Source organism: Malaclemys terrapin, chromosome 6 (genome assembly GCF_027887155.1).
Source record: "Malaclemys terrapin pileata isolate rMalTer1 chromosome 6, rMalTer1.hap1, whole genome shotgun sequence".
Classification (NCBI taxonomy): Eukaryota; Metazoa; Chordata; order Testudines; family Emydidae; genus Malaclemys; species Malaclemys terrapin.
In genome coordinates, this window is record NC_071510.1 from 59815645 (window position 1) to 59830717 (window position 15073).

Consider the following 15073-nt stretch of genomic DNA (forward strand, 5'->3'; position numbering starts at 1 on the left):
ATATATGGAAGCAGACAATACGCTCTTTGAGGCTCAGACATGTGCCAGCTAGCTATTTGGTGAGGTCACTAGCTCACTTTTGGGTGCTGTAAAAAACGTAAAAGTTAAAAAAAAAAAAAAAAAAACACACACGATTGCCATGTAATGACCTTTAGAAGGAAAATATTTCTGCCCATGCAGAAGCTCAAAGACATAAATTAATCCAGAATTTGAGTGTGTTGCCTAATGGCAACAACATTTTTCATGTTAAAATTATGTCATCATCATGTTGAAAGTATGTCATCATCCTTTTGTTCCTCATAAATTGAGTGTGGGAGGAGATTTTAATGCAACAGAACAGAACACTCAACTTCATCAAGATTATGTGGGGTGTAAGTTAGCGTGTATGATCTGGTTTCAAACTTAGTGCTTTTTTCGTTTCTTTTTTAAAAAAAGGGAAATACTGGTTATTTATACACTAAACAGTAAACAGGATATCTGAAATCTAAACTGGTAGGAGGAGAACTCATGGTCCTTGCCCCAGACATCAAAGATGACCAGGCAGTCTAGTATCAGATGGCTTTCTGTGGTTTTTGCTGATCACTTACTTTCTTTGTCTGCTCATCAGCTGCCAGCTCCAGTTACAACCCACCCTCTCCCTCTCAGTCTCTGCACTAGGGATCAGCAACCTCTGGCACGCAGCCCGTCAGCCAGTTTGTTTACCTGCCGGGTCCGCAGGTTCGGCCGATCGCTGCTCCCACTGGCTGCAGTTCGCCACTCCAGGCCAACAAGGGCTGCGGGAAGCAGTGCAGGCCGAGGAACGTGCTGGCCACTGCTTCCTGCCGCCTTCATTGGCCTGAAGCAGCAAACTACAGCCAGTGGGAGCCACGATCGGCCCAACCTGCAGATGGGGCAGGTAAACAAACCGGCCCGGCCCGCCAGGGTGCTTATTCTGGCGGGGTGTGTGCCAAAGGTTGTTGATCCTTGCTCTACACCTTGGTCTCATTCAACTGCCCTCCACACTCCTCTCCTATCTCACCTTCCTCCTCTGACTATTCTTTCCCACACTCACTTACCCTGCCCTAGAATACGTTTAAATAAATAATATTAAAAGTCCCAGCAATTATTTAATTCAAAAAATCCAAAAGAGGGGAAAAAAGCACAGAAGAACATCATGCTGACACACCATCAGGCTGTTAATTCTGCTTGTATGTTATATCCCCTTCCCCACACATTATCTTGTCTAGTAAGACTATAAACTCTTTGAAGCAAGGACCATCACGTTTCTACAGAGACTAGCACAACTGAGCCCTTTGGTCCTCTAAGCAGTAGAGCAACACAAACAAACAAAAAGAATGTAGGGGGGAAAAGAATTAGTAAGATAAACAAAAGTGATTGGCCACTCCCTGATAATGGTCTGGCTGTTTAAAAACATCACCAACAATTTTAAAAAAAACAAAACAGCAAAACCTAGATAACCACATCCAGAAACAACTAGACTGCTCTTTTCCTTCAGTGACTTGATTTACCCATCAAGTATTTTGAGTCAAATTAAAACTGAAAAAACTTTCTAAACATATTACAGAATGGTGGAAGGCAAATTGGGAAATTTTTACTTAGAATGATTTTAGAAAATCCAGTCAGATTTGCTTTGCCTTATGAGATTATCTCTAGTATGTGAAACTCATCTGAGATAGCTCCCTGCAGTTATTCACAGAATTCAGTGCATATGCACTAGGACATTGATCCAGCAAACCACTTAAACACGTACTTAACTTTAGCATATGCTTAAGTGTTTTGCTAGATTAGGGCCTAAATGAGTTACCATCTAAACAATAGGTATTGAATATTTAATTTGTTTATATTAAAAATTAATGAGTTCCACTAAGAGTTTCTTTGTAAAATAATGTTGTTCTAAGAAGTCTAAAAAAACCTGTGTGTAATAGCTATATAAAAATCACAACTAACTCATGCCAAAATTGTAGGTCCAGTCCTAAAGATTATTACAAATGTAAGGAAAATTACCTTTCAAATGACATGTCGCACAAACTTCAACCCCTTATAATCTAGAAGGAATTAAAGTCAGACCACTCATTCAAAATTTCCAAATTATTTTTGTGCTGAGTCAAGCTACACATCTCTGATTATGGGATATTCTTGCAAATTAAAGGTAAATGCTTTAGCTAATTCGTATTTTTTTTAATTGCATATAATTTTTAGTACATAATTGCTTTTTCACAGCATCCAATTACTTAAATTAATACTGGTAATAGTTTTTAATGAAATCTTTTGGGAGCACTTGAACTTGCAGATATATAAGGTACTTTTTTAATGCAAATATTCTAATTTGTTTCCCTTATTTAACAGTTGAATGCCTTTAGGCACTACAGAGGGGACTTTCATGCTAGGGGAAAACTTTCTGGGAAAATACTGGGGAAAAAACTTTCTAATGCATCATACTGAAAAATTAAAATTTATTGACCTATCAAATTTCTTCAGAGTTTTCTTTAACTCTTTTGCTAATTCTCATAGATATATGAGAGATTAAACAAGGGCTCATTCTCTCAAAGCCCAGCTACACCTCTATCTTCATGCTGCTGAATTTTTGACATAACAGTCCTTTTCATAACACCACACTAAAGCAGAAGATGACATTGGGGTGTGAGAGAAAAATGTTACTGAGACATCTTCAACTTTAGCAAATGCAATATAGTTAAGTATTAATAGGGTATCCTATACTGCCTTTTGTATCCGTTTCTCTTATTTTGTATTTGTCCAAAGTGAAATACCCTGAAAAATATATTGTATGCATTATGCTGATTTGCAGGAGAATTGCAGATCTTACAACTTTTTTGCAACACCAATAAACAAATGGTTTTCTGCTCATCCAAGAATTTCTAGGTTTAATAAATTTACTTGTGTTAAACAATAGTACTTTGGGTTAATACTTTTTTCCATCAATATAAAATATAAAATATTAAATTCTGTCTGGTTTAGACTGCAAGCTCCTTGGGGGGCAGAAGTTATGATTTTCTACGTTTTGTATAGTGCTGAGCAAACGTATGGTACATAAGAACGGCTGTCCTGGGTCAAACCAAAGGTCCATCCAGCCCAGTATCCTGTCTACCAAAAGTGGCAAATGCCAGGTGCCCCAGAGGGAGTGAACCTAGCAGGTAATGATCAAATGATCTCTCTCCTGCTGTCCATCACTACCCTCTGACAAACAGAGGCTAGGGACACCATTTCTTACCCATCCTGGCTAATAGCCATTAATGGACTTAACCTCCATGAATTTATCCAGTTCTCTTTTAAACCCTGTTATAGTCCTAGCCTTTACAACCTCCTCAGGCAAGGAATTCCACAAGTTGACTATGCGCTGTGTGAAGAACTTCCTTTTATTTGTTTTAGACCTGCTGCCCATTAATTTCATTTGGTGGCCCCTAGTTCTTATATTATGGGAACAAGATGGGTACTAACTAAATAGCTGTATCAATCCAAAGAGAAGTTATAAAAACCAGTGTGGCAGCAGAAGTTATAAAATCAATGCATAAGCATGTTAAAATATAGGCATTACCAACTCAAGGAGGGAGATTTGACAGGGCTGGGACTGAATGAAAAAACAATCTCACTTGGCTTTTAGTAGCTCCTGCCAGCTTTGTATTTCTGAAGAAAGTAAGAAGTGATCCCAAGAAGGAAGTGACATGAGATCAGCTGGGGAAAAATGTTACGTAGACTAGTGTGGTGCCCACGATGAGCTGTGACGAGGCCAGAGAGTAAGTCGCTGCAGTAGCTGTGGCAAGAGATGACCAAGGCATCTACGGCAAGAGATGACCAAGGCTTCTATTGTAGGAGTTACGAGGAAGACACCGATTCTGGAGATAGCATAAAGGAAAAGAGCAACACGATTTGATGAGAGCTTGTATATGGGACAGAACAAGAGCAGTCAAGAGCGACTGACTCTGCTGAAAGTAGTTCCAGGAAGAGAGCACAGAAAAAGTTCTTGGACAAGGGCAGGGGAAGGTCATTAACTATTAGTAAGAGATATTTCACTGGAGTGGATGGGGAGAAGCTAGGGATCCAATAAAGTTTTTGTCACAGGGTGACATGGGTCATTTAAGAGGAAAGAGGCCAGTGACTAGTCAGCTGACTCCTGACTGGGGCTTAAAGTTGGAACTTGGGCCGCCTCTCTAGAGGGGAGAGAGAACTGGTGACTCAGAGTTGCCTTAGAGCACAGACGGAGTCAGTCAGAAAAGGGGCAGATGAGAGCTGCTTGAGACACAGAGGAAAGATGAGCAGAAAAGAAGAGCTGACAGGCGTTGCTGGGAGAGAGCTGAGTTTGGAAAGAGAGCATCAACTGTAAGCTGCTAGAGAAGAGCTTGGAGGAAAGCTTTTGATGAGAACTGAGTTTGGAAAAGCTGAAGATCCAGTTTGACAGGGGAAGCCAAGTCCATAAGCAAAAAGGTTGCTGCAGGAGGGTGTATCACCCAAACAGAGACAGGACTAACAGGGAGTGAGGCCTTGAGGAGTGGAACACAGCAGTCATGGGAGTCCTTGGGGCAAAGACCTGAGTGAAGGATTGTAGAAAGTGAAGTCACCCTCAGATAGAGAGGCCTGGAGAGTGGTCCCTAGATCAGGGGCCAAAGGAACTTAGAACAAAGCGCTGCTAATGAATCTTGAGCCGATGACTTGCTGATATATCTCTGGAGAGGGGAAATGGGAAAAACCTGCTATATGCATTTGTTTATTGTGGAAAATGGTTTTGCTATCAGGTTTTGGGGGAAGTACTGCCCAGAGATAAGTTTTATATCAGACACCAGGAAACTATTTTCCTTTCATGGACAGAAGGAGAGAAATGCACCTGTCGTGCCACAGCCTGCCACAGGGCCACCCTGTAATAGTGTTATTTTATTTCAATTAGATATTCCTAAAACCATTATGAAGCACCCAACCCTGCCCAAGGTGCTTTAACAAAATTCACACTGTCAGAACAACATTCAATACTAAGAGAAGAAGAAAACAAAGCAACAGATATACATTTCACACTTAGAAAACTTAGAAGTAATGGAAAGAAGGAACATGATTGTTGGATAGGCAAATGGGGGTGAGGGGGTGTCAAAGGAAATTTCATTTTGGAAAAGATATACAATAGGCATCTGTAGGATGAGAGAAAAAGCCATCCGAGAGAGAGTAAGACAGAAGGATGAGAGTATGGGGGAGGAGAAAAGTCAGAAGATGGAAGGGGAGGTGGAGCAGAATGAGGGATTGATTAGAGGTAGGCAGCAGGAAAGATACCAGAGTCACACTGGAGTGAAATAGCAGAGGCAATGGGTAGAATGAAGGTTAGGCAGAGGGATGAGAGCCCTTGCTACATAGTGCCAATTTTGTCCCTGAAGAAATTAGTATGCTCTTGGCCAGAAAGGGAGGAGAGGTGGACAGGGAGCAATACCGGAAAAGGATAACGTGGCCATCATAGAGAGGAGCTTTGTAAAGACCAGGGTTGAGACAGTGACTAACATGGTACATAGGGTCTGGAGCTGCTGGTCAAATCAGGACACAAGGGAGATGAAGCAAGAGGCAGTGGAGTCAGGTGGATCATCAAAGGGAAGCTGAAATTGTGACAGATATGGCAATCTCCCGCAATATCTTTAGGATATATTACTGTATTATTGTGGGCTAGGGATTGTATGTAATTCCATGGTGGAAGATGACCACAATTCCTCCAGTAGGCACAATGGGGAGTGATTAGGCATATTCACTCAGGTTGCAATACCTCCGGAGAAGAACCACCACCAGTAGAGGCTAACATATACTAGTTCAAACAGGATTCTCCGGAGATCATCAGACAAAGAAAGGACTGTGTTTAAATTGATTCATGCCCTTCTTTCTGATCCAGCAAATGGACAGGACCATCTGTCCAATGGGGGCCCAATCCTTCTTGGGATTTTGGAAGAACTTTGGCTTACGGAAGCCCCATAAAGACCAATGGGTGACCTCTAATAAGTTGTTAGCACACAGAGAAACTTTTATTGTTTTTAATATGTTTTCTCTGTAATGTTTTCATCTTAAGAATAAATGTGCTTGCTTATAAAGGGCTGCTTGGTAAGTTACAACTGCCAGCAATGACGTTCATAGCCTCTGAAGAGAAAGCAAAGTGCAGATGCTGGCCTGTTTAGGCAGTCTGGCTTTCTGGAAATAAAGTTAGTTCAGAGAACTGCGTAGCCTAGAAAATGCAGGTTAGATGCAGGTCTCTTTCCAAGAGAGGAGTTGGGAGCCTAGAGTGGATCCCTTGGAGAACCATGAAGCGGGAATACAGGTGTAGTTGCAGAATTTTGACAGAAGTCATCTAGGATAAGGAGACTGAGGAGATCACAGCCCCAGTGTCATGCCAGAGGGTCCCTAACCCCAAAGCTTTTCCTTACTTAAACTTTCAACAGTAACCCAAGATTCCAGTAGAGAAGGTAATACATTCCTTATTAACACAGTGCTCTTGCATGCATTGGTGTACAACCAAATATACAGTTATCTTTAATCTGACTGTAAAACACAGAACAAATAGCAAAATTGAGCACCTTAGCTAGGAAACCCCTGAGGAAGAGGACAAGCATTCAAAGGCACAGCAATAGCATTAAAAAGGCCCGACTCTACTAGAAGTGTGTAATGATTTATGGGACACAGCTGAAGGGGAAGTTCAACTGATTCAGCAGACTTTTTTCCCTTCTACAAAGCATAAAATAAAAACCTGATGTTTCTATAAAACTCTCTCTTAGAGCATTCATTTCCCCAGACTGTTGTATTATACCAAAGACCTCCTTTACCTTGGATAGTCCGGGGCTTGCTGGCATTATCAAAGTCACAGATCTTCTCCCATTTATCTTGCACAGCCTCTGGTGTCATAGGATGATTCTTCTCCCTGACAATGGAACCCAGGGATCGCTCCCAGCGCACTAATTAAACAGCGAAAATGGAAGACATTGATCACAGAGTTCAAGGGGGTGGTCAACAAGACAAACTGCAGAACCCTTCAATTTCTTAGTGTGCTTTCTGAGAGATAATTAAAACTCATTCCAACCCTCCCAAAGGAGAAAGAAAACTAGGTCAGAGCCTCTCTGATCTAACTCAAAAGTGCCAGGTAGTTGAATTTAAAACAGTCTTTGCCATTAGTTAACACTTAAAGAATCATACCATGACATTTTAAATTCCAATAAAACATGACAGAAATGTTTGTAAATGTGATTTCAGTTTTTGAACATTCCTTTTCACTAGGCAAGGAACACTTGTACCATAAACCAATTTAAGGAGTCTATTCAAGTTCTGCTTTCATAGGATTTTGACCACTGCTACTCTCTCAGGTTGTGGAAGGGCTTGGGAAGCTGTAGGTGAATCACAAAGGGACAACACTGTTGATGGAGAAGGTCAGTGACAGAGAGGGCCAGAGATCAGTGTCTCAAAGCAAGCCATCTTTAGCACCCTGACTCAAGGAGATACTTTCTGGCACAGACAATCTTACCAATAGTCATCATGTTTCCAATCTTTCTTTTTAGAGAAAATTTTCAAAATGGTTAAAATGAAGCCAGCTACAAATTTCCTTGACTACTATGAATCCATCTCTCAGCTTGGAAATGGCAAGGAAGTTGATCTCATTAATTGACTATCTTTTTTTGGGGATGGACACTGATCAGGTTTCCATGTTAATATTCTGAGATCTATCAGCACCCATTGCTACCATTTACCATGATTTGTTACTGAAAAGTTTACAGGTGGAGCGACTATGCAAGACTCCACTCTTTTCTCTTTGACAGGAACCAAAGAGTACTTCTGGGTGAATGGTCAACTGCCTCTTGTGGAGGGCACTTCAAGGTTCTACGCTGTCCTTTATCCTGTTCAATGAGTATAATAGGCTGCTAATGAAGAGGAAATGGCTTAGGGTCCATTTCATTAGAATACTGGTCAGAGCTGTTCAAAAAATTTCAAAATATTTCAGCTAAAAACGGGGACAAATTTTTCAGGAAAGTTTTCAAAAGAGAATCTCATTTTTCAACCAGTTCTAATGTGAGAATCTTTGTTTATTTAAAAAAAATAATCGTGCATTTTTATAAGTTATAAGATGACTAGAGGAAAAGAAAGTTAAGACATCTTTATAAACTGAAGTAAATTGTCCTCTTGCTCATCAGCCACTGAATGTTGAATAGAGGCCCAAGTGTTGTCTTTACCTTTATTATACACACCTTTATGTGTATTCACTTAAAGGTGAATACACATAAAAACAGATTAATAGTATGTGCCTCCTACATATATGCCTCCTACTACCCCTTGTGTTCACACATACTCTTTAGCTCTTGTAGCTAACATAACTAAGCCTCTTCAGCCAGTGTAAGTCAATGCAGGTCCATTCAATTCAAGGGAGTGGTGCCTATTTATACCAAATGAGGATCTGGCACACATGGATTATGGCACTCATTTCCTGTACTAAAATCTGCCCCATCTATTCAAAATATGCAGCCCACTAGAGACCAACAAAATTCTCCCTCTAGAAAAAGCTCTCTTTATCAACAGTCATTGTAGAAGAGAGAATGTGTAATTATATTAGATTTTTTTTTATTAAAAAGAAAATAATCTAAATCAACCTACTACAACGCAGTCTACTTACATTTACCAATCCATCCGGCTCCCACCTGCCAAGTGGGAAAAAAAATCATTATCTGATTTTATCACAGGAATCAGTCAGACTTTTAGTGTTGGAAACAAGCAAAACCATTCTCTAGAGGCAGTGGTTCCCAAACTTTAACAATCTGTGAACCCCTTTCACTAAAATGTCAAGTCTCGTGAACCCCCTCCTAAAAATGAATATATCCAGGGATTTTCTCCTTTACCTGAGTATAAATTATAAAAGTAGTGATCTTGGAAATATAAAATTTGTTTTTATGACATGCTTATTACACATTATTTATTATTAATTATTCATCATTACAGTATTTTATTACATTATGAAAACGGCAACACTCTTCCAAGATCTCCCTTTCCTTTCATAGCTTGAATCACTTTGAATAAGCCTGTTATAAGACAAGGCTCCTATGTTTCATCAAGGAGTATCAGATTTGAAACAGCATGAAGGTATTTAAGAAGACAACTTGGAGAGTTCCTCCTACACAAGCATTCTGGTCCTGAGCAATCCAGGCAAACAACGCATGTTACAACAAAGCTTAAACTTATTGTTTTTAAAATTATTATGAAGAAATCTAGCTGCCTATTTAATTTTAAAAACAGCAAAAAATATCCACTTCCCTTTCCATTTCTTATAAGGAGTCTTGAAGTTTAAATCTCAGTGTGATAGATATGCTTGCTTTGATCTGCTTAGCTCTTGGAAGTCCAGGGGCTCTGGGCTGCTGGCCCTATGGGGTCCCAATGGACAGCTCTCTCTGCCATTAGGGATTTTTTTCCCCAAGAACCCCCTGTAACATTTTGTGAACCCCCAGGGGTTCACGAACCCCAGTTTAGGAACCACTGTCTAGAGGGCATTTGTATAAGTGAGAACATAGCAACCTGGAAGAAAATTATAATAATTAGTGGTATTTTTCCAAAGAACTTTCTACTAAGCCTAGGTGCGCTAGCAGTATGAATAAGATTTCAATAGTTGTTTGGGAAACAGACAGCCCTATATCGGTGAATCCCATCAATGGCCTGCGTACCTAGGACTATAACTCATTTTACTGCAGAATCACTGACTCTCTGGAACTGCTGCTCACAAGAATGCTTCTCTGTGGCATCATTTTGCCCCACTGGCAGAGTCAATGGGGAACTAAGCAACATGGCAAACACCTTCCACAGGAAAGTATTACAGCACAGAAGCAGACTGGATTCCTAGTCATTTTCTCTCATTAGAGACACTGAAAATTAAGTGAGAAAAGAGAGAAAAAGAAAGGAAAAGAAAAAGACTGGCTGGGTAAAGATATTTAAAAGATGGCACTTTGACGGGAACAGAAGAGAAGAAAGAGAAGCAGAACATTTGCACATTTTTAACTACATAATTCCTCACACACATTTTGTTGGAGAGATTCAGATCTAAGTCACACTAGCTTGAGGCCTGCATGTGGCACAGAAACTGTCCTGACCAATGATCTAGCCAACTCTCCTTCATACCTCATACATCACAAGAGAAGGCACAAGCCCATTTATAAGAAATATTTGCAAGATCTTAATTCTAAAAATGTGGTCAGCCTATGTGCTGTTAGAGGGGGATTCTAAAATGTGTCTAAGGCCTGGTCTACACTAGGCGTTTATGTCGAAGTTAGCGCCGTTACATCGAATTAACCCTGCACCCGTCCACACCGCGAAGGTATTTAGTTCGACATAGAGGTCTCTTTAATTCGACTTCTGTACTCCTCCCCGACGAGGGGAGTAGCGCTAAATTCGACATGGCCATGTCGAATTAGGCTAGGTGTGGATGGAAATCGACGCTAATAGCTCCGGGAGCTATCCCACAGTGCACCACTCTGTTGACGCTCTGGACAGCAGTACGAGCTCGGATGCTCTGAACTGCCACACAGGAAAAGCCCCGGGAAAATTTGAATTTGAATTCCTTTTCCTGTCTGGCCAGTTTGAATCTCATTTCCTGTCTGGACATCGTGGCGAGCTCAGCAGCACTGACAACGATGCAGAGCTCTCCAGCAGTGATGGCCGTGCAATCTCAGAATAGAAAGAGGGCCCCAGCATGGACTGATCGGGAAGTCTTGGATCTCATCGCTGTGTGGGGCGATGAGTCCGTGCTTTCCGAGCTGCGATCCAAAAGACGGAATGCAAAGATCTACGAGAAGATCTCTAAAGACATGGCAGAGAGAGGATACAGCCGGGATGTAACGCAGTGCCGCGTGAAAATCAAGGAGCTGAGACAAGGCTACCAGAAGACCAAAGAGGCAAACGGACGCTCCGGATCCCATCCCCAGACATCCCGTTTCTACGAGGCACTGCATTCCATCCTCGGTGCGGCCGCCACCACTACCCCACCAGTGACCGTGGACTCTGAGGATGGGATAGTGTCCACGGCTGGATCCTCGGACATGTTAGCGGACGGGGAAGATGAGGAAGGAGATGAGGAGGACGAGGCAGTCGACAGCGCTCACAACGCTGATTTCCCCGACAGCCAGGATCTCTTCATCACCCTTACAGAGATCCCCTACCAACCCTCCCCAGCCGTTACCCCGGACACAGAATCTGGGGAAGGATCAGCCAGTAAGTGTTGTAAAAATCTAAACATTTATTTGTAACAGAACAGGAATATTAACAATTTAAAAAATGGGTTTCTCATGATTAGTTTGATTAGTTTAACGGTTCAGTCATGGGCAGTGCAACTATTGAAAAAAAATCTAGCAATGTCCGGTTTTGCATGATTGTCCTGCCCAAGCCGCTCTACTGGTTAGTCACTGCTACAGCAGCTACAGTAAAATGCGGTCTATATGTCCGGGGATGGAGCAGAAATCCTCCTGTGACATCTCGAGGAAGCTCTCCTGGAGGTAATTGGAAATCCGCTGCATTAGGTTCTTGGGGAGAGCGGCCTTATTGGGTCCTCCGTAGTAGGACACGTTGCCACGCCACGAGACTATCAAGTACTCTGGAATCATTGCTCTGCACAGCATGGCGGCATACGGCCCTGGTCTTTGCAGGCTTTCCCGGAGCATTCTCTCTTTCTCGCTGTCAGAGATCCTCATGAGGGTGATGTCGCTCATGATGACCTGCTTTGAATGAGGTAGGGGAATGTTAGTGTTGGGACTGCTTTGCCGTTCCTTTACAGAACTGTAACCGCTGGTTTGCAGCCACGCGGTGGAGGCGGGAGAGGGGCAGCCGAAAGGGATCGTTCCCGGGGACAGCCGCGAGGGTGTGGGACAGGAGCAGACTTCCTGCTTGCCGAATTGCTGGCAGCAGGGACCGACATTGATTTCAATGTGAAATGAGGCCATTGCTAATATTAAAGTTTTAAGCTGCCACAAGTCTACGGCTTACCATGTCTGCCTGCAACAGAAATTCCGTTCTCCTGAGAGGCTTCTCAAATGTGCTGTAGAAGACCCCAGGCACTGAATGCGAAGGCCGAGAATTCGACCTTGTGCTGAGTGCGCATGTGAGAGGTGCTGTGCATGGTCTTGTTAACAGAGAAAGACTATGTTCTTTGTTCACAACTACATTTATCTTTCTGAGGAATTCACTCCCTTTTTCCCATTCCCACAGCCCCATCTGCGACTGTCTCACAACCTAGCCTGTCATCACACTCCCAGAGGCTAGCGCGGATTAGGCATAAGAAGAAGAGGACACGGGAGGACATGTTCTCGGAGCTTATAGCCTGCTCCAGAGCCCAGGCAGCACAGCAGACCCAGTGGCAGGAGAACTTGACCCGAATGCACCAAGCCAACATGGATCGGGAGGAGAGGTGGCGTCAGGAAGACCAGCAGGCGACTCAAACCCTGCTTGGACTAATGAGGGAGCAAACGGACACGCTCCGGCGCCTTGTGGATGTTCTGCAGGAACGGAGGCAGGAGGACAGAGCCCCGCTGCAGTCCATCTCTAACCGCCCTCCCCCGCCACCAAGTCCCATACTCCCCTCACCCAAAGTGCACAGAAGGAGAGGCGGCAGAGTCCCTGCTAACTCTCACTCCACCCCTGCAGAGAGCTCGAGCAGCAGAAGGCTCTCATTCCCCAAAATTTGACAAGTTCTTTCCTTCCCGCCTGACACAAGCCCCCGTCCAAGTTTCACTTTCCCAGTTCCATGTTTGGTTGATAATAAAAAATACGTTTCTGTTAACTACTGTTTCCATCATGTTCTTTTGGAGGAGGGGGGGATAGGGGGTTGGTAATTCGACAGGACAGTCACCTTTGGCAGGGTATATAGTCGGGGGCAGGCACAGCAGCAGGGCACATACATAGTGCAGTGATGCAGTGACTAGTTACCCTGGTTAGTCTGGGAGGTTGTTTTCATGTTATGTGGTGGGGGGTGGGTTGCTCTGTGACTTTGTGGCAGGGGAGGGCAGTTACAGATCTTAAGCGGCGGTCCTTAGGCAGGATCACAGAGCCACACAGCAGGGGATCTGTAACCGTCCTCCCCCTGCCACAAAGTCACATAGACCCCCCCATACACACAGTCCCTATCAGGAGGGGTGACAGGCTCCGTTGAAACAACCATCCCACCGCAGCGGAGCCTGTCAATCCTTGAGTTTAGAAGCTGCATTCGCGCCACTACAGTACACCCGCTCCGCACCACAGTCTGCGTCCCAGTTTTAAAAAATTCCCGCGAATACAGTGTTAAAGAAAACGGTGTGCTTTAACAAAGTAGAACTATTTTTATTTTGAAACGTGTGTTGGAAGTGGGGTGAAGGGGGTATGTAACTGGATAGGATAGTCAACATTAACTGGGCAAAGAAACGGGGGCAGGTTTAGCTTCTCAATACACAAACTTTAAAGTCACAGGTTACCCTGCTCACTCAGGAACTTTGCTTTCAAAGCCTTCCGGATGCACAGCGCTTCCCGCTGGTCTCTTCTAATCGCCCGGCTGTCTGGCTGTGAGTAATCAGCAGCCAGGCTATTTTCCTCAACCTCCCACCCCGCCATAAAGGTCTCCCCCTTGCTCTCACAGAGATTGTGGAGCACACAGCAAGCTGCAATAACAGTGGGGATATTGGTTTCGCTGAGATCACAGCGAGTCAGTAAGCTTCTCCATCTCCCCTTGAGACGGCCAAAAGCACACTCCACCACCATTCTGCACTTGCTCAGCCGGTAGTTGAAGAGTTCTTTTTCAGTGTCCAGGGCGCCAGTATAGGGCTTCATGAGCCAGGGCATTAGCGGGTAGGCTGGGTCCCCGAGGATGACTATAGGCATCTCCACATCCCCAAGAGTTATTTTGTGGTCCGGGAAGTAAATACCTTGCTGCAGCCGTCTAAACAGACCAGAGTTCCTGAAAACACGAGCGTCATGAACCTTGCCCGGCCATCCCACGTAGATGTTGGTAAAACGTCCCCTGTGGTCCACCAGTGCTTGCAGCACCATGGAAAAGTAGCCCTTTCTGTTAATGTACTGGGTGGCCTGGTGTTCCGGTGCCAGGATAGGGATGTGAGTTCCATCTATGGCCCCACCGCAGTTTGGGAATCCCATCGCTGCGAAGCCATCTATGATCGCCTCCACGTTTCCCAGGGTGACTACCTTTGGCAGCAGTACATCAACGATTGCCTTGGCTACTTGCATCACAACAACCCCCACGGTAGATTTGCCCACCCCAAACTGGTTCGCGACTGACCGGTAGCTGTCTGGCGTTGCAAGCTTCCACAGGGCTATGGCCACTCGCTTCTGGACAGTCAGGGCTGCTCGCATCCGGGTGTCATTGCGCTTCAGGGCAGGGGACAGCAACTCACAAAGTTCCAGGAAAGTTCCCTTCCGCATGCGAAAGTTTCGCAGCCACTGGGATTCATCCCAGACCTGCAGCACTATGCGGTCCCACCACTCAGTGCTGGTTTCCCGTGCCCAGAATCTCCTTTCCACGGCATCAACATGACCCATTGCCACCGTGATGTTCTCGGCGCTGGGTCCCCTGCTTTCTGAGAGGTCTGTGCTACTCTCAGACTTCAGGCCATCACCGCGTTGACGTAGCCTCCTCGCCTGACTTTTCTGCATCTGCCTCAGGGAAAGGTGTATGATAAGTTGCGAGGTGTTGAGAGCGGCCACAACTGCAGTGATGGTTGCAGCAGGCTCCATGCTCGCAGTGCTGTGGCGTCCGCGCTGTCACTGACTAGAAAAGTGCGCGAACTGATTTCCCGCCGGCGCTTTCAGGGAGGGAGGGCGGGAGTGATGGACGGATGACGACAGTTACCCAAAAGCACCCTGGACACATTTTTTTTACCCAGAATTCCAATGGGCAGCGGGGACTCCGGGAACTGTGGGATAGCTGACCACAGTGCACCACTTCCAATGTCGACGCTTTCCCCGTTAGTGTGGACTCACAAAGTCGAATTACTGTCCTTAGTGTGGACACACACGTTCGACTTTGCAATATCGATTCCAAAAATTCGATTTAAGTAAAATCGAACTACTCTCGTAGTGTAGACAAGTCCTAAGTGACTTA

General features: G+C 44.2%; 1 protein-coding gene across 2 annotated transcripts in view; it reads right to left on the minus strand.

Moving 5' to 3' along the window:
• HSD17B4 (hydroxysteroid 17-beta dehydrogenase 4) overlaps window positions 1-15073 on the minus strand; it is a 113380-nt gene that overhangs the window by 67119 nt on the left and 31188 nt on the right. For both annotated transcript variants that reach the window (XM_054031691.1, XM_054031692.1), the window contains exons 10-11: window positions 8627-8651; window positions 6795-6923 (exon numbers count right to left, since the gene is read on the minus strand). In XM_054031691.1, the coding sequence (XP_053887666.1) occupies window positions 6795-6923; window positions 8627-8651 (154 nt within the window). The remainder of the gene's footprint in view (window positions 1-6794; window positions 6924-8626; window positions 8652-15073) is intronic.